Raw genomic sequence first — 22,701 nt, 5'->3', positions numbered from 1 at the left:
AGTAGGATGAGCGCTGGAAGCCGGCGGCGTCGGCTGTAACTGCCCGCTCTAAGAGAAATTAATATTCACTGCCAGGGCAGAAAGATTATCTCACTTTTAATGGTGAAACTCTGAACGATTTTTTTATATGGTTGTGAGACCCTATCCTTGTAGGTTGTAATAGAGAGAAGATGGTGGTGGTTTTATACAGATTTCTACAATGTGGAAAAAGCATGTACAGTCTCAGAAAGGGCAGAGCAAATGGGCTATAGAAAATGAGGAGTGTACAAGAAGAGAAGAAAAAAAAACTACAGGATAGAAGCTGTGCCGATATAGTGTACCGCTATAGTGTACAGCCGACAGCTGCTGCATTGTCACCTGTATGGGGATGCTATTCTCTTATATCTCAGGTCAGGAAAAAGACGTATTAGCGGTCATTAAGGGGTTAAACTGACTTGTGATGTCACGTCCATATTTAACGCATCATTAACTTTGCAGCTTAACCTTGTTTGTATTGGACACTTTCTGCAAATGTAGAAGCAAAGATACTTTACATGATGAATGGATGAAGCATGGCTACAATCTGCTCTGTGTACACTGGAGGCACGCTGACAGCACAGACAGGACAGCGCGCTTAGGTAATTGTTCAGACTGACAAAACACAATACACAATTATTGAGTAAAATAAACAAATAAATTAATAAGAATTTCAAGGAAAACTACACTTTGAAAGCAATAATCCATAAAAAAAAATCTACATGAAAGATTGAGGGTTTTGACAGAAACTCTGCTCTACTTTTCTTGTACTGCGGTTTACGAAGTAACTAAACCTCCTTTTTTTTTTAATAATTTTATCCAGCACGGAAATTTTGGAAACTTTTAAAATCATTTTATTAGTGGATTTGCCTTCATTCCTAAAAAAAGCAAACAGATTGTTCTCGGGAGGGGGGGTGGACTTCTTCCCCTGCATGAGGTTAACCAATCAAATTCAGGAAGCAACATACTAGGGGGAGAAAAGAACACGCCCCTCACAAAATCTCAAAGCAGGTTTCTCAGTGTGAGACATGTAAGACAGTCTGCCCTTCTTGCTGACCTCACTGCAGAGCTGTGTAGGATTATAAAATTCCAGGAATAGAGCGATGATTACTAACACCTCTAAATTTCATCTCATGGGAGCTAGTGTTGGGTGAGGAGAGGAGTACAGCTGAGCTGACAGCACTCGAGAGAAGAGCTGCAGGTACAGAGGTGTTTGTAACGAAGACCAAGTTCAGCTTTGCTATTACTGTCTTCTCCTCCTAGACGGGGGCGTGTTCTTTATTCCTCTGTATATTGCTGTCTGCTTATGATTGGTCAACCTCATGCAGAGGAAGAAGTACACGCCCCCTGGGACACATCTTGGGTATTGCCCCCTTGGCTTAACATAAATTATAACCTTAATTGTACAAACTAATATCTCCATAATGATGAGAATAAAAAAATAAAAATGATGTTTTATTCTGCAGCCAATAATCGTTGATTGTGCCATTTTAACATGCTAAAACTGGCGAAAGGTCCTCTTAAAGCAGAACACTAAGAGGAGGAGACAGGTGATGACATTTTAACTGCCATCATCTGTACTCCAAATGAGTACACTCTGATACAAATGCAGCTAAAGGCAAACAAATGGATTGGGGAAAAACAGAGGTTTGGAAGCCACTTACATTATTTATTTTTTTTACAGGAATTACAAATTACCCAATAAAGTGATCCGCAAAGTTTCATAACGTTCCCTGCTGGACAAATTTATAAAAAAATAAAAATAAAAATGAAAGTTTACATACTTTTTACTTATATTCTGATATTTTTTCTGCTCAAAAAGAAAGGTGAATTTTTTTTTTTTTTTAAATTGCCAGATATTAGTTGCATAGCAAGTAGTAGGACATTAGGGCACATGCCCGTGTGCAAGTAAACAGACTCCACAAAAAATCAGCAACATTGTGACACTGACCTGGGGGTAATTAGCAAACAAAAACAACACTGATCTCAAAATTAGAATGGTACTTTTCAAAAGGAAAACCTAGGTATTAAATATAATTTCTGCCACTGCTTGTCAGTCAGCAAGATTTTTTTTGCATGTTTATTGGGTATTTCCTCATCAGCAGCCACCTGCCAGCGCTATAGGTGCTAGAACATCCTTTCATTTCTCTGCAAAGCATGTATTAAGAGGATTGGCATCAGCTGACTTGTGATCATTGTACACTGTAGAAATGACACTGCAGCTGCTGAAGAACCTCGTTTAGGAAAAAAAAAAGCATCAAATGTCAGTCGGTGGCTGGCATTGGGGAAGGAACTTCTCAGCAATTTTATCACCACCACTCACCCCACGGTTCTCATTATGGATTGCACATGATATAAATATAATATATAAAAACAATGACATGCAGCAGAACACATCTGTGATCTCACCATCTTAAAGGCCTGTGTTGACTTTGTTTCCACAACCCGTAAAACATCCCGCAGCTCTTTGATCCCCTTTAACATATTTCTGCAAAATAAAAATAACATAAACTGTAGTAATCATGGTCACCTAGCGGCAAAGAATCACAAAAACAGATATTACAGGTCATTGAGCTATTTAGCAAAATGAATTAAAATTTACCAAAATTGTGCTGGTGGAAAGATTCTGGAGGAAACTATAACAGGGGTAATACAGCTTTAATACATTTGGCACATTTTCTGACTCCTGGTAGTCATGCCTTTTCTAGACCCAATTAAAAACTGTTAAAGTATGTTTCAACAGTGCCTATAATATACCTGTGCCCTGAATTCATCCTGTAGAAAAAAAATTAAAACTGCTTTTACTGCACATACCAGTCTATTATGTTCAACTTTGCCTCTCCTGTAACTTGCCATCCACTGTTTTTGAGTGGGCGTTTCTTTTTCAGCTGCAATCTGCCAGCACTATAGGTACTGGATCTTCTTTTCACATATTTTCCCAGCATGCTTTGCTCCTGCCATTGTCTAATGGCTTTCCTACCATGGGCTGACAGCCAGACTCTCTGTTACATAGTTTGACAAACAGTAGAGACGCAACAGAGAAACAAAGCAAAGTGACTACTTTGTGTAACGCTTCTCGGCTTCTCTGCTGCCAGAGATGGATTACACTTGACAACAGGCAGCAGATAGCAATTTATTCAGAATGGAGAAATCTAGTGGTCAGCAAGTCTGGAGTGATATTTTGGGGAACAACACAACATAATTAATAAATAAAATTATTTGCAGATTTTCTATTTCTCACTTTCTTTATCAAATGTGATCAGGCTGTCTGAAATTTCGAAATTTCAAAGACCATTTAAAACATATAAAGAATTGCTCCATACCTTTAATTTCCTTTTGGTTCCAATTTTATCATAATTTATAAACATTTTTCTAAAATGTAACCATACTAAAAAAAAAAAAAAAATGCCCCCACCCTATTCCCCCACAATAATGTACTATATAGGGATTGACATAATAACCTGCTGTATTCAAAAAGCCCCAGGATCAAATCACAAAATTTAGTTTATTTTTCTCTGTGCATGATAGGTGACACCACAATGGTATCCTGACCTAAGCTGTCTTCGCCGGTGGTGTTCTGCCTTGGTATGAGACTATTTGGTCGTACTTTAATGAAATCTGGCAGGGAAGAGTGGCAGCACTGGCAAAAGAGTTCTGGGGATTTAGATTTTGTTTTTCCTGAACCTAAACATTAAAAGTCTATCCTTGATAGGTGGAGAGGGAAAATCTGACCTACAAGGCCCTCACCGATCAGTAGAATGTAGGGACTTGCTGGAGTACTGACTCTCGTTTCATTTTTCATGCAGACAAAGTGCAATGCATACCGTGGTGGATGAGCATGGTTCTGTAGCTCAGGCCAATTCATTTCAATAGGACTGAGCTACAGAACCAGGCGAACTGCAGTACCTGCAGCTCCTTTATTCTGTTAATGGGTGAAGGTTCCGGGAGTTGCATAATTGCCAAATTCTGACGTATTAATAGGATTAGCCACAAATCTTTTTAGTGTCTAGAGGTCGTTATAAAGACTTATGTATAATAGAGGATACTGTACCCACAAGTCTACAATAGAAACCAATGGAGACCCCCATGTACTGTCCTTAATGCCATAGAAATGGCACAAGCCCTAAAAGCTATAAATAAAGTGCAGAAAAACGTGGCCTCAAAGTGTCTAAAATATCACATCGTTTGGTAAGCAATTATCCCTTTGTAGGTAAGCGTGTCCTTCTCTAATGTGTACACAGCCAAATATTGACTGAAGGGCGAAGGCCGTAAAGCAGGAAATTGGTTTGCAATGAATATTTCAGAAAGACTTTTGCTTTTAGCCGATGTAAATTATTAAACAGGTACAGTTAACACTCATTACAAGGCCGACATTACAATATAAACAGATGGTGAAATGGTCAGGAATGCTGTCAAGTGTCTGGGGAAATGGGGACTTGGGGCCTCTTAACAGCCGACTCAGAAATAGATGGAGGTTTTCTGAAAAGGCAGAACTTTTTACATCAACGGGGACTAAACCATAGATGTCGCGTTCAATAACACTCAGGGAACATTTATGTATAAAAGTGTTGGTTGTCTTTGGCTAGGTTCAAACAATAAGCATTTGGTGCAGATTTTCAGTACTGTAAGGCAGGTACTGAACACATAGTTGATGGGAGGTATGTATCACAGAGGGGGTTGTCATCTGTGATATAATCCCTGTGTATTGCTCTAGTGGACACAGCACTAAGAGGATTGTTTGGTGCATCTGTGCCAGGTTTAACGGGCAGCCTGAGAGATGGGTGGGTCTGGCTGCCCACATACCTCAGGTGTGGTTAACATGTTAAAATGGAGTCTGTTGTTTGACACATGGTGGTGTGTGGAGGGAGAAGGCCTCCTTTGTGGTATATCCAGACTAAGCCGATGTACTGGATGCTACCCTGCCTGTGTGACTAGGACTGGCTCTCAAGAGACTTTATCAAGATACAATGATTGAAAGGCTAAGGCTAGGTTCACATTGCGTTAGTGGGTGATCGCTAACGGACAGCGTTGCACGGCGAAAATGTCGCAATTAACGCCGTGCAACGGGTCCGTTAGCGCACCCATTGACAGCAATGTAAATTTCGCTTGCAGCGCATCACTAGCGCGTGCCTTTTTTGGCTCGCGCTAGTGATGTGCCGTTCTTCTGTGACGCGCCTCGGACGCTGCTTGCAGCCCGAGGTCCGTTCCCCACTCTCGCAGATCGGGGATCTGCGAGAGCGGGGACGTTAACGCGACCCTGAACGCAGCCCCTAAATAAACATTGCGTTAGCGCAATCCGCTAGCGCTAAACGGATTGCCCGAACGCAATGTGAACCTAGCCTAAGGCCAGCGAGGTACATTACTACCCTTGACCTAACGAAAGGGTATTGGCAAATCCTTATATCCCCAGGAGAAAGTATGTCATGATGCCATTGTGTTGCAGGGAGCTCCGGCCACTTTCCAGAGAGCCATGGACTGAATCTTATCACCCCATAAAAAGTATGCAGCGGCCTACCTAGATGACATTATCATATTCAGCCATGATTGGGGAAGTCATCTTATCAAAATTCAGCCAATACTTGATGCCCTAAGGGAGGTAAGTTTTACCATCAACCCTAAGGAATGTGCTATGGGGATGGAGGAAACCAAGTATCTAGGCTACGTAGTAGGAAGAAGTGAAATAAAACCACAAATAAATAAGGTGGAGGCAATACAGAGCTGGCCATAGGCCCTCTAGAAGAAGCAGGACAGAGCATTTCAAGGCATCATGGGCTACTACCGGAGATTTGTACCTAACTTTTCCCTGATAGCAGCCCTGATGATGGATCTTCTGAAAGGGACAAAGTCAGCTATGGCTTAGTGGTCCCCGGAAGCTGAGGCAGCCTTCCAGGAACTGAAACTGGTCCTCTGTAAACCTCCAGAGATAGTGGCGCCCAACTTCCCCAAAGAGCTTGTGGTCCAGAAGGACACATCGGATGTCGGGCTGGGTGCCGTCTTGTCTCAGGAGGATAACAGAGAGGAACACCCTGTGATGTACCTCAGTCGGAAGCAGTCTACGTGTGAGAAGAACTACTCCATAGTGGAAAAAGAATGCTCGGCAATAAAGTGGGCGGTGGACACATTATGGTACTATCTGTTAGGGTAAAAATTTTAATTGGTATCAGACAATGCCCCACTCAGGTGGATGAGGGAGAAAAAGTGGAAAAATGCGATAGTCACCGGCTGGTTTCTAGCCCCACAGGATTTCAGCTTCCATGTAGAACATAGAGCCAGGAAGCTACATAGTAAAGCCGATGCCCTCTTGAGAATCCCGTCTAGTAGTAGAATCTGCCAAGCCCCACAGTTTTAGACAGGGGGGGGTATGTACATATCACAGAAATGGTTGTGATTTTTTATGTAATCCTGGAGTATTGCTCTAGTGCAGAGGTCCACAACGTTTGTGACCTTGAAAGCGACATTCAGCTCTGAGGGTCACGAGCCACATTCAGCTCCCGCCCCCTCACAATAGTGGCAACCAAAGCCCCCCATTACAGGCATAAAGTTAACCAAAGCTTTTCCACAAAAATCAATCACCCCAAACCAGTATACAAAGATCCAGGGGTTTCTACAATACCCCCATTCAGTATTCTCCTATAAAGCACTCCCAAGACACTGTCACATCCAGCTTCAAGCACCTCCTCTGACAGGTGGTGTCATCTTGTCTCCAGCGTACAATACTTATATCATATCAAAACCCGTAACGCCCCGGCAGCAGGCGCGCTGTCTGGGTGTTATGTTTGACTCCGATCTCTCCTTCACCTCCCACATACAATCTCTTGCCCGCTCGTGCCGCTTACACCTAAAAAACACCTCTAGAATCCTCCCTTTTCTCACCATGGAAACAACAAAAACCCTCACTGTCGCCCTGATCCACTCCCGCCTGGATTACTGCAATTCTCTATTAATTGGCCTCCTCCTCACTCGACTTTCCCCTCTCCAGTCTATCCTTAATGCAGCAGCCAGGGTCGTCCATCTGGCTAATCGTTACTCGGACGTGTCCGCTCTTCGCCAGTCGTTACACTGGCTGCCCATTCATTACAGGATACAATTCAAAGTACTTGTTCTCACCCACAAAGCTCTCCACAGTGCGGCACCCCCTTAATCTCCTTCCTCATTTCTGTCTATCGGCCTAACCAACCACTGCGCTCTGCAAATGACTTTCGACTAACCTCTGCACTAATCCGTACCTCCCACTCCCGACTCCTAGACTTCTCCCGTGCTGCGCCAATCCTCCGGAATGCTCTTCCCCAAGATATTAGGACCATCCACAACTTGCATAGTTTTTGGCGCTCGCTCAAAACTCATTTGTTCAGAGCGGCCTATCACGTTCCCTAATCAGTCATTTTATGTTTGTGTGTGTGTGTGTAGCCCATTCACTACTTCCATCTACCCCCACCCCCTGAAGATGGCTGGACCATCATTGTAAATACATCATTGTTAATACACACCTGTACTTTGTATCCCCCCACCTCATTGTAGATTGTAAGCTCTCACGAGCAGGGTCGTCTTATTTTGTCTTATGTTGCTTTAATTATTGTATTGTTAACATTGTTACTTATGACTGTTGTGTTTGAAACTGTTAAACTGTAAAGCTGTGGAATGTGTTGGCGATATATAAATAAAGATTATTATTATTATTATTATTATTATTATTAAGACCAGTATATGTGCATCCAGATCTGCTCTTCTGTGTAGGGCTGCTCACAAAATTCACCATTTTAAGGCTATGTTCACACGATCCTTTTTTGCCTGCGGATTTTTCTGGTCCTGATTTTGCGAACCCGCAGTGGAAATCCGCGGTGGATTTCCACTGCGGTTTTTGGTCCTTTTTCTACTGCGGATTCCACTGCGGGTTTCCAACTGCAGTTTCCTATTGGGGCAGGTGGAAACCCGCAGCGGAATCCGCAGAAAGAATTGACATGGTACTTCTTTTTTTCCGCAGAAAATCAGCGCGGATTTTCTAGGGGAAAAAAGGATCGTCGGCACAGCGGATTTCGTTTTCCATAGGGTAACATTGTACTGTACCCTGCATGGAAAACGTCTGCGGATCCGCAGCTGCAAATCCGCTGCGGATCCGCAGCAAAAACCGCATCGTGTGAACATAGCCTCAGATGTACTCTTCATACCTGTTTGCTAGACCTGGAGCAAATGCACCAAGCTGACAGACAGCCGCGAGCCACAATTCATGGGACCGCGAGCCACATGTGGCTCCCGAGCTACAGGTTGGGGACCCCTGCTCTAGCGGATAAGAGGATTGTTTGGTGCATCTGGGTCAGGTTTAACGGGCGGCCTGAGAGATGGGTGGGTCTGGCTGCCCACATACCTCCCCTCTGGGTGTGGTTAACATGTTAGAATGGAGTCTGCTGTTTGGCACATGGTTGTGTAGGTAGAAGGCCTCCAGTGTCGTATATCCAGACTGAGCCGATGTACTGGATGCTTTCCGGCCTGTGTGACCAGGACTAGCTCTCAAGAGACTTTATCAAAAGAACTGTTTACTTTATTTTGCCTGCACTGAAGGCTGATTATTTTTCCTTTGTTTATGGCTGGTTTATGAAGCAGCATGGACATTTAAATGGAAACTCGTCATGTTTTGCCTCCCAACGCACCCAAGTGAGTAGCATCCCCACAATACGTAAAATCTACAACATTTTACAGTATCAGGAAAGTGGATGAGTTTTAGTTTAAACTCACCTTACATTTTGCAATTATTAAATTTTTTTTGGAAGTGGAATCCATATGAAAATTGACTTTTGTTGTGTTTTTTTATTTTTAAAACACATTTTTTCTGCAGATTTTATCTATTCATTTCAATGGGAACGTTGAATTCGCAGGTTAGGCTACTTTCACACTAGCGTTAACTGCAATCCGTCACAATGCGTCGTTTTGCAGAAAAAACGTATCCTGCAAAAGTGCTTGCAGGATGCGTTTTTTCTCCATTGACTAACATTAGCGACGCATTGCGACGGATTGCATCTCGTATTGACAGAGATTGTGATAAAAAGTTGCAAATATTATAGTATGTATGTATTGTCTTTTTTCTTTCCAGGAGTCATGTTTGGTCGGAGATGGGTCTTTGGAGGGGAGCGGGGAGGGGAGGGGGAAGGGTTGTTTCTTTTAAAACAAAAACACAAATGTACCTTGTTTATTTTTATGTATACTGTTGTATTTGGTATGTACAATAAAAAATATCTGATTCAAAAAAAAAAAAGTCAATGGGTCCGTGTAAAACACGGACCGCACACGGACGTTATCCGTGTGCGGTCCCTGTGGCGTGCAGGAGACAGCGCTACAGTAAGCGCTGTCCCCCCCACATGGTGCTGAAGCCGCGATTCATATCTTCTGTGCAGCAGCGTTTGCTGCATAGAAGATATGAATAATAGTGTTTAAATGAAAGATCTATGTGTCCGCCGCCCCCCCACCCCCTGTGCGCCCCCCCGCTGTTCAGAAAATACTCACCCGCGTCCCTCGTTGGCTGTCGCTGCTTCCTGGTCTGGCCGCGGCTTCTACTGTATGCGGTCACGTGGGGCCGCTCATTTACAATCATGAATAGTCGGCTCCGCCCCTATGGGAGGTGGAGCCGCCTATTCATGACTGTAAATGATCGGCCCCACGTGACCGCATACAGTGAAAGCCACGGCCAGACCAGGAAGGAGCGACAGCCAACGAGGGACGCGGGTGAGTATTTTCTGAACAGCGGGGGGGCGCACAGGGGGTGGGGGGGGGCGGACACATAGATCTTTCATTTAAACACTATTATTCATATCTTCTATGCAGCAAACGCTGCTGCACAGAAGATATGAATCGCGGCTTCAGCACGATGCAGGGGACAGTGCTAAACTTTAGCTCTGTCTCCTGCACGCTCCGTGTGGTACCCACTCGCCACACGGGCGGCACACGTGTGCCGCACGTATGGCCTACGTGAGCTCATGGGCACACGGACACGGATAACTCCGGTACCGATTTTTTCCGGTACCGGAATTATCTGGACGTGTGGGACAGCCCTCAGGCTGTAGACAATTATTAGACATTTTCACCTTTAATTCATTATTTGCAATTTTTTTAAAGTCACTTTTCATTTTTTGTCATGTGTCATTCTTTTTTTTTCTTCAAACCGGCGCACGCGGTTTAAAGGGAACCTATCACCCCGTTTTTTAAAGATTAGATAAAAATAGTGTGAAATAGGGGCAGAGCTGGGCTTTACATTAGTGCCTTTTTGGTGCCTTTACACCCCCGTTAGGCTGCCGAAATACCTTAGTGAAGTGTCCGTTTTGTCCTGTCACTCAAGCTGGTCAGGTCGGATGGGCGTGGTCACAGCGCTGTTTGTCCCCCAGGATCCTGCTCATCATTACGTTGGTGGCGTAGTGGTGTGCGCATGTCCAGCAGATGAATCCACTGCCCAGGAGATGAATAACGGCGCGGTCTTCGCTATTCAGCCGTTTACCGGTGGGCGCGGCCATCTTTCCTGTGGCCGCGCCTGCGCAGATGGAGCGCTCTGCTGCCCGGGGCTTCAGGAAAATGGCCGCCGCGATCTCCATCTGCGCACACGCGGAATCCCGCGGCCATTTTCCTGAAGCCCCGGGCAGCAGAGCGCTCCATCTGCGCACGCGCGGCCACAGGAAAGATGGCCGCGCCCACCGGTAAACGGCGAATAGCGAAGACCGCGCTGTTTTGAATCTCCTGGGCAGTGGATCTTCTCTTTGGACATGCGCACACCACTACGCCACCAACGTAATGATGAGCAGGATTCTGGGGGAGAAACAGCGCTGTGACCACGCCCATCCGACCTGACCAGCTTGAGTGACAGGACAAAACGGACACTTCACTAAGGTATTTCGGCAGCCTAACGGGGGAATAAAGGCAACAAAGAGGCACTAATGTAAAGCCCAGCTCTGCCCCTATTTCACACTATTTTTATCTAATCTTTAAAAAACGGGGTGATAGGTTCCCTTTAAGTATTACGGTATGCGCAAAATAAAAAAACTAATTTCTTTTAACTTTTTTTACACTAAAACTTGCATATTTTGCAAAGTTGGCAAAAAAAACAGTGTACATAAAATCACTCTGGGGGCGTCTGAAGTACATTTTGTGACTTTTGGAAAAAGTTGAAAATGATGAATCAGGAGAAAACATCTGAAGAAAAACAAACAAAAAAAACAAACCAGGGGAACACATATCAAATAGACTAAAAAAAAGGCGCGACTGGAAAGATGAATATGGCGCAAACAATAAAAGGGCAAAACGTTAGAAACGTGACAAAAGGCAGGAGTAACTGCAATAATAAATCGGGCGTCCAGACTTAGAACAAACAATAAGCCTTAAAGGCTCCAAGTGAAGGCGCTTTTTTGGGCAGATTTTTGGCGTAAAACACTTTGAAAAGTCGCAAAACTCTTGCAGATCTTAAAGTCGAGCAAAAATGTTGAAACTTTTAGCATTTTCACGCCCGATCCGGCGTCTTAATAAATCAGGAGTGTTTGACTGCAGTGCACCCCCTGATCACGCCGGCCTTGAGGAGTCGTTAATGGAGGGTATAGTTAAAAAAAAAAAAAATTAATTAAAAAAAATTAAAAGGGGTAAGGAAGGGGTAGGTAGATGAGTTAATAGTTAGCGGAAGCACAGATCCAATGATGTTTGCTTAGTGCACCGCCATATATCACATATAAAAAGCGGGGGATGACACAGCGCTCAACACGGCATCTTTGTACGAGTACAGTGCGCCCTCTAGTGTTTCATCTCTGCCATTGCAGGGGTCAGATTGCTGTCCAAGCAGAACTTTCCACTAGTTAATTAGCTGAAGATGAGCTATTCTGAGGCATGTCATCTATCAAATGTAGGAACACAAAGTGGATTCTTCATTTTTACTCTCCCTCAGAAGGAAAAAAAAAATCATTAAGAAATATGACTTTTATTGAGAATAAGGTCTTAGCTAAAGCTGCTATTCACAAGGAAGGGAAATAGAAGAGTCAGAGAAACAATGAAAAATTACTGTCACTTCATCTATTTCAGCAAGTAGCTCTACTCTGCATAAAACAAGAAGTCTTTTCCTATTATTATTGTGCCGTTCCTCTGTTATTTCTCCCGAATATTTATGAATAAATTGACAAGTGGGCGTTAGCATTTCTTTATAAATTAAGGAGGGGCCTACAGAGCCTGATACTGAAAGCACTGATTGGACAGTGTGAGACACTGCAGGGACACGCCCCCGACTAGTAACAAATCAAAATCGCCAATGGAATTCTTTTTTTTTTTTTTTTTTTTTAATTCGTTTATTAAGAACAAAATGAAATTACGTTACATTCATATTTGCTTTCAAACATTTGAACGTAATGAACAATACAACTAAATTATGCATTTGGCAAACCTATAATAGAATATTGCCTTAATTATAGCAAACATTCTTATGAAGCTATAAAGTAAGGATACCAAATTATTTGTAACAAATAAAGAAGTCAATCATGAAATTATACCTATCTCTACTCTAACTACTAATACGGAGCGTTACCTCGTATCTGTCGCCCATGTGATATCTCTACCCAGTACCAAAAGCAGTCATGTTGTAACTACAGAGTAAGATGGGAAGAATTCCATCTACCCCAAATTTTTTCAAATTGTTCCGGACACCCCCTGTTTTGATATAGTGTGCGTTCATATGGAATGATCGAGTTTACCAGGTCGATCCAAGATCTCCGGGAGGGGTGTGAGCCTCCCATCCACCGCAGCGCCAATACTTTCCGTGCCATAAAGAGAGTTTCCCGCAAGAGAATCCCAGTGTGGTGATCCCAATTCTCCGAATATACAAGTTAGTGGGTCAAGGGGAACAGGGGTTGATAGTAACGACGTCAACAAGGACGTCACATCCCTCCAATAATGAGAAATGACAGGACAGCCCCATATCATGTGAATGAAATCTGCATCCGGTGAATGACATCGCAAACATTCTGAAGTTTGGAAACGACCCATTTTAAAAAGTCGTACCAGAGTTAAATACGCTTGGTGTATTATATACAGCTGGGTCATCCTGTTGTTGACTGATGGGGATACTTTAGTTGGAGATTCAAGAACATCATCCCAATCCTCTTCCTGTATACCGGAAAGGAGTCTCCCCCATTTCCCTTTATTACAGTCCAGAGTAGGTGTAGCTCCCATAGATAGTAAGTAAGTAGAGAGGAAGGAGATGAGACCCTGAGGACCTTGAGAATCCCTATCAAGGGTAGAGAGGATACAGCACGGTTTGCGCCCGAGTCTCATACACGATTGCACGGCTGACCTCAATTGTAAGAATCGAAAGAACTGTGACCTCGGTATACTATATTTAGCTTGTAGCTGCTCAAAAGATACAAAGATTCCTCCATTATAAAGATCGCCTATTGAAGAGACACCATGCGTCACCCAAAAAACCGTGGACGGGTGGCCAGACAGAGCCGGAAAATAGAAGTTGTTCCACAAAGGCATTTCTGCTTATATTTGCCTCCAAACTGAACGCGCCAAACGAAGTAGAGGCAGCAAACGGGAAACATTAGTTTTCTCCATCTCTAAAAAATGTAGTGGACAGTCAATGTGGGCCGATTGAAGTAAGCGGCTTTCAGAGTTGGGGATAGACTCACCCGGCATGCACTTATTGAGAGCTCTAGCCTGGCCAGCCAGATAATAGAGATAGAGATCGGGTAATGCCGCCCCTCCCTCCTGGCTTGGTCTCTGTAGCGTGGATAATTTAAGTTTAGGCCTAGAATTCCCCCAAATGAAAGTTGTAACTTGAGAGTTTAGGGTGGCAAAAAAGGATTTAGGGACCGGCGCTGCACTATGCTGAAGGGATTAACTGAGCTTAGGGAGCAGTATCATTTTAATTAAATTAATACGACCCGCTACAGAGAGCGGAAGTTTAGACCAAGTCGCAAATTTACATTTAACCAATTCTATCAAAGGAAATATATTAAGTTGTAGGTCAAATCTGCTAAATTGGGAAATATGTATGCCCAGGTATTTGAAGCTCGATACAATAGGGAGAGGAGAGAGGGTCTCAAGGCGGGGTATTGGAGTATGGGAGAGGGGCATCAACGCGGATTTGTCCCAATTTATATATAGACCTAAGTATTTACTAAATTTATCTATAGTAGCAATTACCTGTGGCAATGTTTCTCCACTTTATCCATAAACACTACCATGTCATCAGCATACAGACCGATAGTGTCCACCCGACTAGCTATGTCTAAACCTTTAATATCCGGGAAAGACCTTACACATATCGCCAGTGCCTCTATCGCAAGAGCAAAGAGAGCCGGGGAGAGGGGGCATCCCTGGCGGGTTCCTCTATGTAGTGAGAAGGGGTTAGAGATTGTCCCATTCAATACCAGACGAGCTCTAGGTTTGATATACAGTAGACCCACCCACTTTAAGAATTTATCTCCGAAACCAAATTTTTGCAGGCAGGCTGAAAGAAAGGGCCATTCGAGAGAATCAAAGGCCTTGGCTACATCCAGCGATGCCAATGCCCAGGAGTTATCTGGTACCAATGAACTGTATTGGACTATCGATTGGACTCGTCTAATGTTAATGGAAGTGTTTTTGCCCGGCATGAAACCCGTTTGGTCTGGGTGTATAAGGTCTAGTATAATTGAGTTCAGTCTGATGGCTAGAATTTTGGTAAAGATTTTGTAGTCCACGTTGACCAATGATATAGGGCGGTAAGATCCGCATTCCGAAGGGTCCTTCCCCTCCTTTTTAAGTACAACAATGTTTGCCTCATAGAAAGTATCAGGCATAGAGCCTCTCTCCCACATCTCTCGAAATACTTTTAACAAAAGCGGTGCAAGTATGTCGCGGTATTTCTTATATAATTCAACAGAGAACCCGTCTGGGCCAGGAGCTTTCCCAGAAGCCATATCTGCCATAGCATATTCAACCTCCTCCAAGGTAAACTCGGCATCCGTAAAGGCCCGTTGAGTTGGGCTCAGTACAGGAAATGTTATATCCGATAGGTAGTTTAAGTTTTCCGAAATATCAAAATCACATTTAGAGGAATATAATGACTTATAGTATTCATGGAAGCAACGGAGTATCTCCTCGGTAGAGGATGTCAATGATCCGTCTGGTGTTCGGATCTGCAATATAGTATTGGAGGTATTGTGTTGACGTACCAAGAAGGCCAAAAATTTACTAGCTTGGTTTCCCAGTTCAAAGTAAGATTGACGCGCAAAGAATAGTTTACGCTTGGACTTAGTGTCAACATGCTGTACATATAGCCTCTGGGAAGATAACCATGCAATTCTATTGCCATTAGTAGGGTCAGATATATATGCAGATTCCGAATCTTTTAAACGCCTCTCCACCTCATCATCCTCCCTTGAGGTTGTTCTCTTTATATAAGAAATTGTGGAAGATAAACAACCCCGTAAATATGCTTTGAGGGTATCCCAGAACGTATTAATGTCTTGGGGCTCCGGATGGAACAAGAGGAAACATTTCAGCTGATCAACAGTTCTATCGCTAGAGTCTATTAATTTAAGCCAAAATGGGTTCAATTTCCAGACTATACCATTGTTGGATTGTCCGTATTTAAGCTTAAAGAATAATTGGGCTGTAGTCAGATATTCCCCTATTGCCATGTTCAATGCTATCTACCCACATTGCCACCCGCTCAGAGCCAAATATGTAATCTAACCGGGAGAGAGAGCGTCTAGTAGATGAGTGACATGTATATCCCTGTACCTCAGGATGACGTATTCTCCACAGATCTAACCACCCACTGCCCTCCATAAACAAAGCCAATTGTGAAGGAGCCTGAGTGGGAGATTCCCCAGCTGCCTCATCGCCCAATCTCAACCTATCAAGGCGGTGATCCATGACTAGGTTAAAGTCCCCCATGCAGATGACATTAGCTTCTGGGAAGCTTAGGGCAAAATTTAATGCCTTCCGAAGGATTGAGATGTTGGCTGGGGGGGGGGGGGGTTGTAGACACACAATAGAACATATTCACAAGAGTTGATTAGGGCATGTACAAAGACAAAACGGCCTTCGGTATCTCTTCTAGCTTCTTTGGCCTCCCATCTAACGTCCCTGTGAATAAGTAGTGAGACCCCTCTAGAATAACTAGTGTGGAACGAGTGAATGGACCACTGCACCCATGGCTTTTGTACACAACGGACCAAATCTCTGGTCAAATGAGTCTCTACTAGTGCCACAACATGGGGACGGTGACGCTTAATTTGTGAGAAAACCTTAATCTTTTTCTGAGGTGACTTAATCCCTCGTACATTCCAAGACATACAAATTATTTCAGATCCCATACTCGCATATCAAAACATGGTAGTGGTATCCGAGCAAAGTCTGGGTATAACCCACATAGGGCAGATAATTTGCTGGTGGCGATTTCTACCTACAGAACAAGTAAAACCAACATAAAAATAAAAACAGAGCAAAAACCAAACAGTATAGGAGTGAAGTCCTGTGCTCCTATTAACAAGAAAAAATGGGGATACCCTCACTGGTGTCAGCGTCCGGTATTGTTGTTAAGTTCGACGCCCTCATAGAAAGCTCCATTATGCTGTTAATAGCACCAATACATTAGGATTATTTTGCATTAGCTGCCCCGTGGGTTCGCAGCCACCCAGCCGCCTCTTCTGGATCAGTGAAAAACACAGAGGTACCCTCATAGACAACCCGCAACCGAGCAGGGTAGATCATGGAATATATAACGTTGCGGTCTCTGAGTTGTTTCTTTATATCCATGAAGTGTGCCCTTTGTTTCTGAAGCTCTGCCGAGAAGTCCGGGAAAATTGAAATAGTGGCATTATGGAATTTAATAGGGCTCTTCTGCCTCGCCAGACGCAGGATAGTATCTCTATCTTTGCAGTTGAGAAGACGTGCCAAAAAGGGCCTCGGCGGGGCTCCGGGTGGAAGAGGTCTCGTGGGAACTCTATGGGCCCTCTCCACAGAGAAAGTTGAGGAGAATTCACCTCCCAAGGAGGTTTTGAGCCAATCCTCTAAAAATTCTTCAGGGCGTTGGCCCTCGGAGCGTTCTGGTAAACCAATAATCCGAATATTGTTTCGATGCAAACTATTTTCCAGATCATCCGCTTTTTGTTTCCAAGCGTTTATGGAGCCAGCCACCTTTGTCAATTTGGCCTCCATGGGAGGGATAGTATCTTCCATCTGTGATACTCTTGTTTCCACCTCCGTAATGCGTCTTCCCATAGTTTGCATATCATGTCTCAGGCGGCCCACCTCAGTGTGCACATCCTCTATTTTTTCTGTAAGAGAAGATCTGGTCAAGGAGATAGCCTGCATTAATTGTTCAGAGGCTTGCTTGAGAGTTAGTTCTTCTTGTTCCCCCTCCTCATTACTGTCCGATGGGCGACCTTTACGTGAAGCCTGTGTGGGGTTATTCCTAAGATTTCGCCCACCATCCGGAGGGTCTTCTCTGGCGTATTTTTTTAGTTTGTCGGCAGCTCCTGAACCCTTTGAGTGCTGCATAGCTAGCCGAGATGGAAGACAATAAGGTAATTGTGTGGCAGCACAAGATAGGTGGGATATTTATAATTATGGTAGAACAAATTAAGCGCAGCAATGCCAGTCCAGTCCGGAACTTAGCGCACCAGGGAGGAGGAGAAGGACCGCAGCCCGGCAGAGAAAGCAGCAAGGAGGGGGGCCAAGCCCTCCAAATTTCTAGCACCAACGGAGGTAGGTGTCTTCAGACTGGGGGGAAGATCGGGGCCCAATGTCTCAGAGCACACACCGACTATCCCCACTATGTTGTTTAGAATGGAGTTTATGGCCACCTCCCGTATAGCGCTGTCAGGACAGTGTTCAACGCAGCAGCTCCTCCTGACTGAGTGTGCGCCTGCAGAGTGACCGCCACCTCTCACCGGCACCACCGATCCACTCCCCCTGTCACCGGCGCAACCGAGTCCCAGTACACACTGCCGCCTATACCATAGAGCCTCCCGAACTCAGAAGAGCCCCAGCAGCGTTAATAGAAGCGGCGCCGCTCAGTGTTATCCTGAGTGCGCGTCCTTAGAAAATGGCCGCCGCCTCGTGTGTCCCACCGCTCTCACGGGTTCCTCCGGATCCCGAGCCGTCTCCAAGCCTCGGTACACTCTCCACAGCAGCTGCTCACCTCCCGGGGTCTCAGGGGATCAGCAGGCAGTAAGTGCTTCCCACTGAAGGGGGTTAAAGTGCCAGAATACAATCAGGATATCGGGAGCTCTAGCCGGTTGCGTCCTCTCGCTCCTGTTACATAGCCACGCCCCCCCCGCCAATGCAATTCTATGGGTCTATGAAAATAAAAAATGGACAGCACTCTGATGGCATCCAAGTGCAGTCCGATTTCACGGAGAAAGTGGAGAAACTATATATCTTTTTCTCTCCGAGTCTGATCAAACACTAAAAAAACTCGATCAGAGTCTGATCAGAATAATCGTACCATTTTTCTCAGATGTGTAGAAGATGGTGGCGTGACCCCAATGGTCCATATGGCTTTCTGTACAGCAGCATAAAAACCCCCTATGGTCCACACTACAGATCCACAGTAATACATTTATTTCCCTGCTGATTTACATAGAATCTATGAGAAACCAAACCTCTGTGTGCTTTCTAGTAAAATCGAGCCCACAAAGAGGTGCTGGAAGGGCCAACAGAATTTTACTGCCACCATATTCTTTATCTGTAGTCACCCAGATCCATGACAAGGGTAGGGGCGCGCGCTCAGTTTAACACAGGAGTCCAATCTCTGAATATTCGCCATTTTTCATGTTCCCTATGATCTCCTAAACTCCCCTATAAACCTCTGCCCATTAATGGCGATGGCGGATGTAATGGCGATGGCAGAAGTTTTAGCCAAAGGGATAAAACACTAACGAGAAAGGGTCTCTGTTAGAATCAATGGTATCTGACACAGGACGCAGTCAGGGCTATAAAGCAGAGATTTTCAGCTTTCTTCTATCTTAGCACGTCAGGTCTGAGAAAAGGCAGTGACCCCCAGGGGCTTCATCTGAGGTCTCCAGCTGTGGAAACGCTTTCAAGAGAAAAAGAAATGTTTATGTGACACCAGATTTACAGGATCAAAGTCAGCAACGCAAGTGTATGGGTCTGAGAAAAGATCTGGGCGCACTTGGGTGACATCCGAGCGTGGGCAGATGTTCACAGACGGTCAGAATGTAGAAGGCCGAGAAAGGGGTTTTTCTATCTTATTCTCTTTTTTCTCTTTCTCTTCCTATTCAAATCTATGAGGTATGAAAGTAACACAGAGGACTAGCTCGCCTCTCCAACAAGAGACATTGCTGTAGTCATTTAATGGCTAATAGAGGACAAACACATAGGCCTTGTTCATATAGGGCAGTTTTGATTATAGGGTCGGAATTAGAGATGAGCGGTTGTTTTCAACTTTGAATTCGCTGGTTTTGTCAAATTCTCCCCCAAAATTCGATTTGTGCAAATCTCAAAACTGGGAAGATTGTAATTGCTCAGAAAATACATGTGGGGGACAGGAAAGAGAGAGAGACCCTCGCTGACCATAAGAGCTTACACTCTACAGGAGAGAGAGAGGACCCCGCTGATCATAAGAGCTTACACTCTACAGGAGAGAGAGAGAGGACCCCGCTGACCATAAGAGCTTACTCTCTACAGGAGAGAGAGGACCCCACTGACCATAAGAGCTTACACTCTACAGGAGAGAGAGGACCCCGCTGACCATAAGAGCTTACACTCTACAGGAGAGAGAGGACCCCGCTGATCATAAGAGCTTACACTCTACTGGAGAGAGAACTCCACTGACCATAAGAGCTTACACTCTACAGGAGAGAGAGGACCCCGCTGACCATAAGAGCTTACACTCTACAGGAGAGAGAGGACCCCGCTGACCATAAGAGCTTACACTCTACAAGAGAGGACCCCGCTGACCATAAGAGCTCACACTCTACAGGAGAGAGAGAGAGAGGACCCTGCTGACCATAAGAGCTTACACTCTACAGGAGAGAACCCCGCTGACCATAAGAGCTCACACTCTGCATGAGAAAGAGAGAACCCTGTTGACCATAAGAGCTTACACTCTACAGGAGAGAGAGGACCCCGCTGACCATAAGAGCTTACACTCTACAGGAGAGAGAACCCCACTGACCATAAGAACTTACACTCTACAGGAGAGAGAGGACCCCGCTGACCATAAGAGCTTACACTCTACAGGAGAGAGAACCCCACTGACCATAAGAGCTTACACTCTACAGGAGAGAGAGGACCCCACTGACCTTAAGAGCTTACACTCTACAGGAGAGAGAGGACCCCACTGACCTTAAGAGCTTACACTCTACAGGAGAGAGAGGACCTCACTGACCTTAAGAGCTTACACTCTACAGGAGAGAGAGGACCTCACTGACCTTAAGAGGTCACACTCTATAGGAGAGAGAGAGATGTAGAGACCACCACTGTACGATATAGGATAATCCGCTGGATGTCATAGCTGTAGGGTATTATGGAGAGGCTGCGCAGAAATGCAAGGTGATGTTGGCCCGCTCTCTGACGCTTCGGATATGGTGACGTGCAAGGTTTTTTTTTGCAAACCACAAAATGAACCTCAAAACCGCGAATTTCAGGATATTTGACTCAAACTCGATCCTCCGAGAATTGATCCGCTCATCTCTAGTCTGAATACTTGAAGGTCTTCTTCATGTGGAGAAACATGAAAGGTGCTGTAATCATACAAGGTTGTATCAGCCAAACCGGACAATTTTCAGGAAATTAACCTTTGTGCGCTCTGCAGGATTTATTTCAGGAACATGCAGAAACTGCAGCGCAGACAAACGCTGAGGACACGATTATTTCCTTGTTTCCCTCCTCCCTCACTTCCAGGACATGTCAGCACATTTTGGATTTCCGTTTGGCAAACACAAGTCATGACCAGATGATGGACGGCAGGGATCTCAGCCTGACCTGTGGGGACGCTATTTTCCACCCACAAGGATTGGACCCACTGGGGCTGTTCCTTGGCTTTCTGTGTGGAGTCTCATGGGTTTTTAGGACATTTCCCGCAGCAGTAACGTTGTTTCAAAACTCAGTTCACAGACTAAAGACTTGGGGCCGTCGGTGCCGGAATGTGACCAGGGCCTTACTGTTCCTATAACATCCGGATGATGACTACAAGCTGTAACTGAGAAAAGCCCAATGTCTCCTCAGACACAGAGAGAATTCTAACACATCTTCTAAACCCTTCTGACTCATTCATTCCCGGCTTCATGGAACACTTGTAATTCTTCACATCCTGTAAGTGATTCATGGAATAAATGTAATTAAAGAGTTAAAAAAAACACACGTGAAGTCAGTGTGAATATTCTCAGGAATGAATAGCAGGAAAACCATTGAGACGGCGTCCAACGTCTTTATTGTCAAGCCTTGATGAAGACCCGCACATGGTATAAAGATCGAAACGTTGCTGCTTCTTTATGCACAGGTCGTTCATTGATGTCGGATGCCGACACTACTTTTATCTGCATTGGTCTATAGCAATTGTGCCAGTTCTCCCACTTACAAAAGATGCGAGAGGCGTCTGTAATTGACATCATAGGTAGACCACAACTATGAGAGTCAAAATGAGAAAACAAATCCAGAAAATCTCCTTGTCTGATTTGACAAGATTTATTTTGCAAATTATGGTGGAAAATAAGTATTTGGTCACCTAAAAACATGCAAGATTTCTGGCTCTCACAGACCTGTGACTTCTTCTTTAAGAGGCTCCTCTGTCCTCCACTCATTACCTGTAGTAATGGCACCTGTTTGAACTTGTTATCAGTATAAAAGACACCTGTGCACAACCTCAAACAGTCTGACTCCAAACTCCACTATGGTGAAGACCAAAGAGCTGTCGAAGGACACCAGAAACAAAATTGTAGCCCTGCACCAAGACTGAATCTGCAATAGCCAACCAGCTTGGAGTGAAGAAATCAACAGTGGGAGCAATAATTAGAAAATGGAAGACATACAAGACCACTGATAATCTCCCTCGATCTGGGGCTCCACGCAAAATCCCACCCCGTGGGGTCAGAATGATCACAAGAACGGTGAGAAAAAATCCCAGAACCTAGTGAATGACCTGCATAGAGCTGGGACCACCGTATCAAAGGCTGCCATCAGTAACACACTGCGCAGCCAGGGACTCAGATCCTGCAGTGCCAGACGTGTCCCCCTGCTTAAGCCAGTACATGTCCAGGCCGATCTGAAGTTTGCCAGAGAGCGTTTGGATTATCCAGAAGAGAATTGGGAGAATGTCATATGGTCTGATGAAACCAAAGTAGAACTGTTTGGTAGAAACAAAACTCGCCGTGTTTGGAGGAGACAGAATGCAGAGTTGCATCCAAAGAACACCATACCTACTGGGAAGCATGGGGGTGGCAACATCATGCTTTGGGGCTGCTTCTCTGCAAAGGGACCAGGACGACTGATCCATGTACATGAAAGAATGAATGGGGCCATGTATCGTGAGATTTTGAGTGCAAACCTCCTTCCATCAGCAAGGGCAATGAAGATGAAACGTGAATGGGTCTTTCACCATGATAATGATCCCAAGCACACCGCCAAGGCAATGAAGGAGCGGCTTCGTAAGAAGCAAATGAAGGTCCTTGGTTTGGAGGGAGTTGAAAGTCCGTGTTGCCCAGCGACAGGCCCAAA

The 22,701-nt window shown here is 44.7% G+C and overlaps 1 protein-coding gene across 3 annotated transcripts in view; it reads right to left on the bottom strand.

The window, feature by feature from the left end:
• Positions 1 to 22,701, bottom strand: part of TTC7A (tetratricopeptide repeat domain 7A) — a 390,080-nt gene that overhangs the window by 320,943 nt on the left and 46,436 nt on the right. For all 3 annotated transcript variants that reach the window (XM_077282426.1, XM_077282427.1, XM_077282428.1), the window contains one exon: positions 2,425 to 2,503. In XM_077282426.1, the coding sequence (XP_077138541.1) occupies positions 2,425 to 2,503 (79 nt within the window). The remainder of the gene's footprint in view (positions 1 to 2,424; positions 2,504 to 22,701) is intronic.

The sequence above is a fragment of the Ranitomeya variabilis genome, chromosome 2 (genome assembly GCF_051348905.1).
Source record: "Ranitomeya variabilis isolate aRanVar5 chromosome 2, aRanVar5.hap1, whole genome shotgun sequence".
Classification (NCBI taxonomy): domain Eukaryota; kingdom Metazoa; phylum Chordata; class Amphibia; order Anura; family Dendrobatidae; genus Ranitomeya; species Ranitomeya variabilis.
This window is presented reverse-complemented; position numbering and strand designations above follow the sequence as displayed.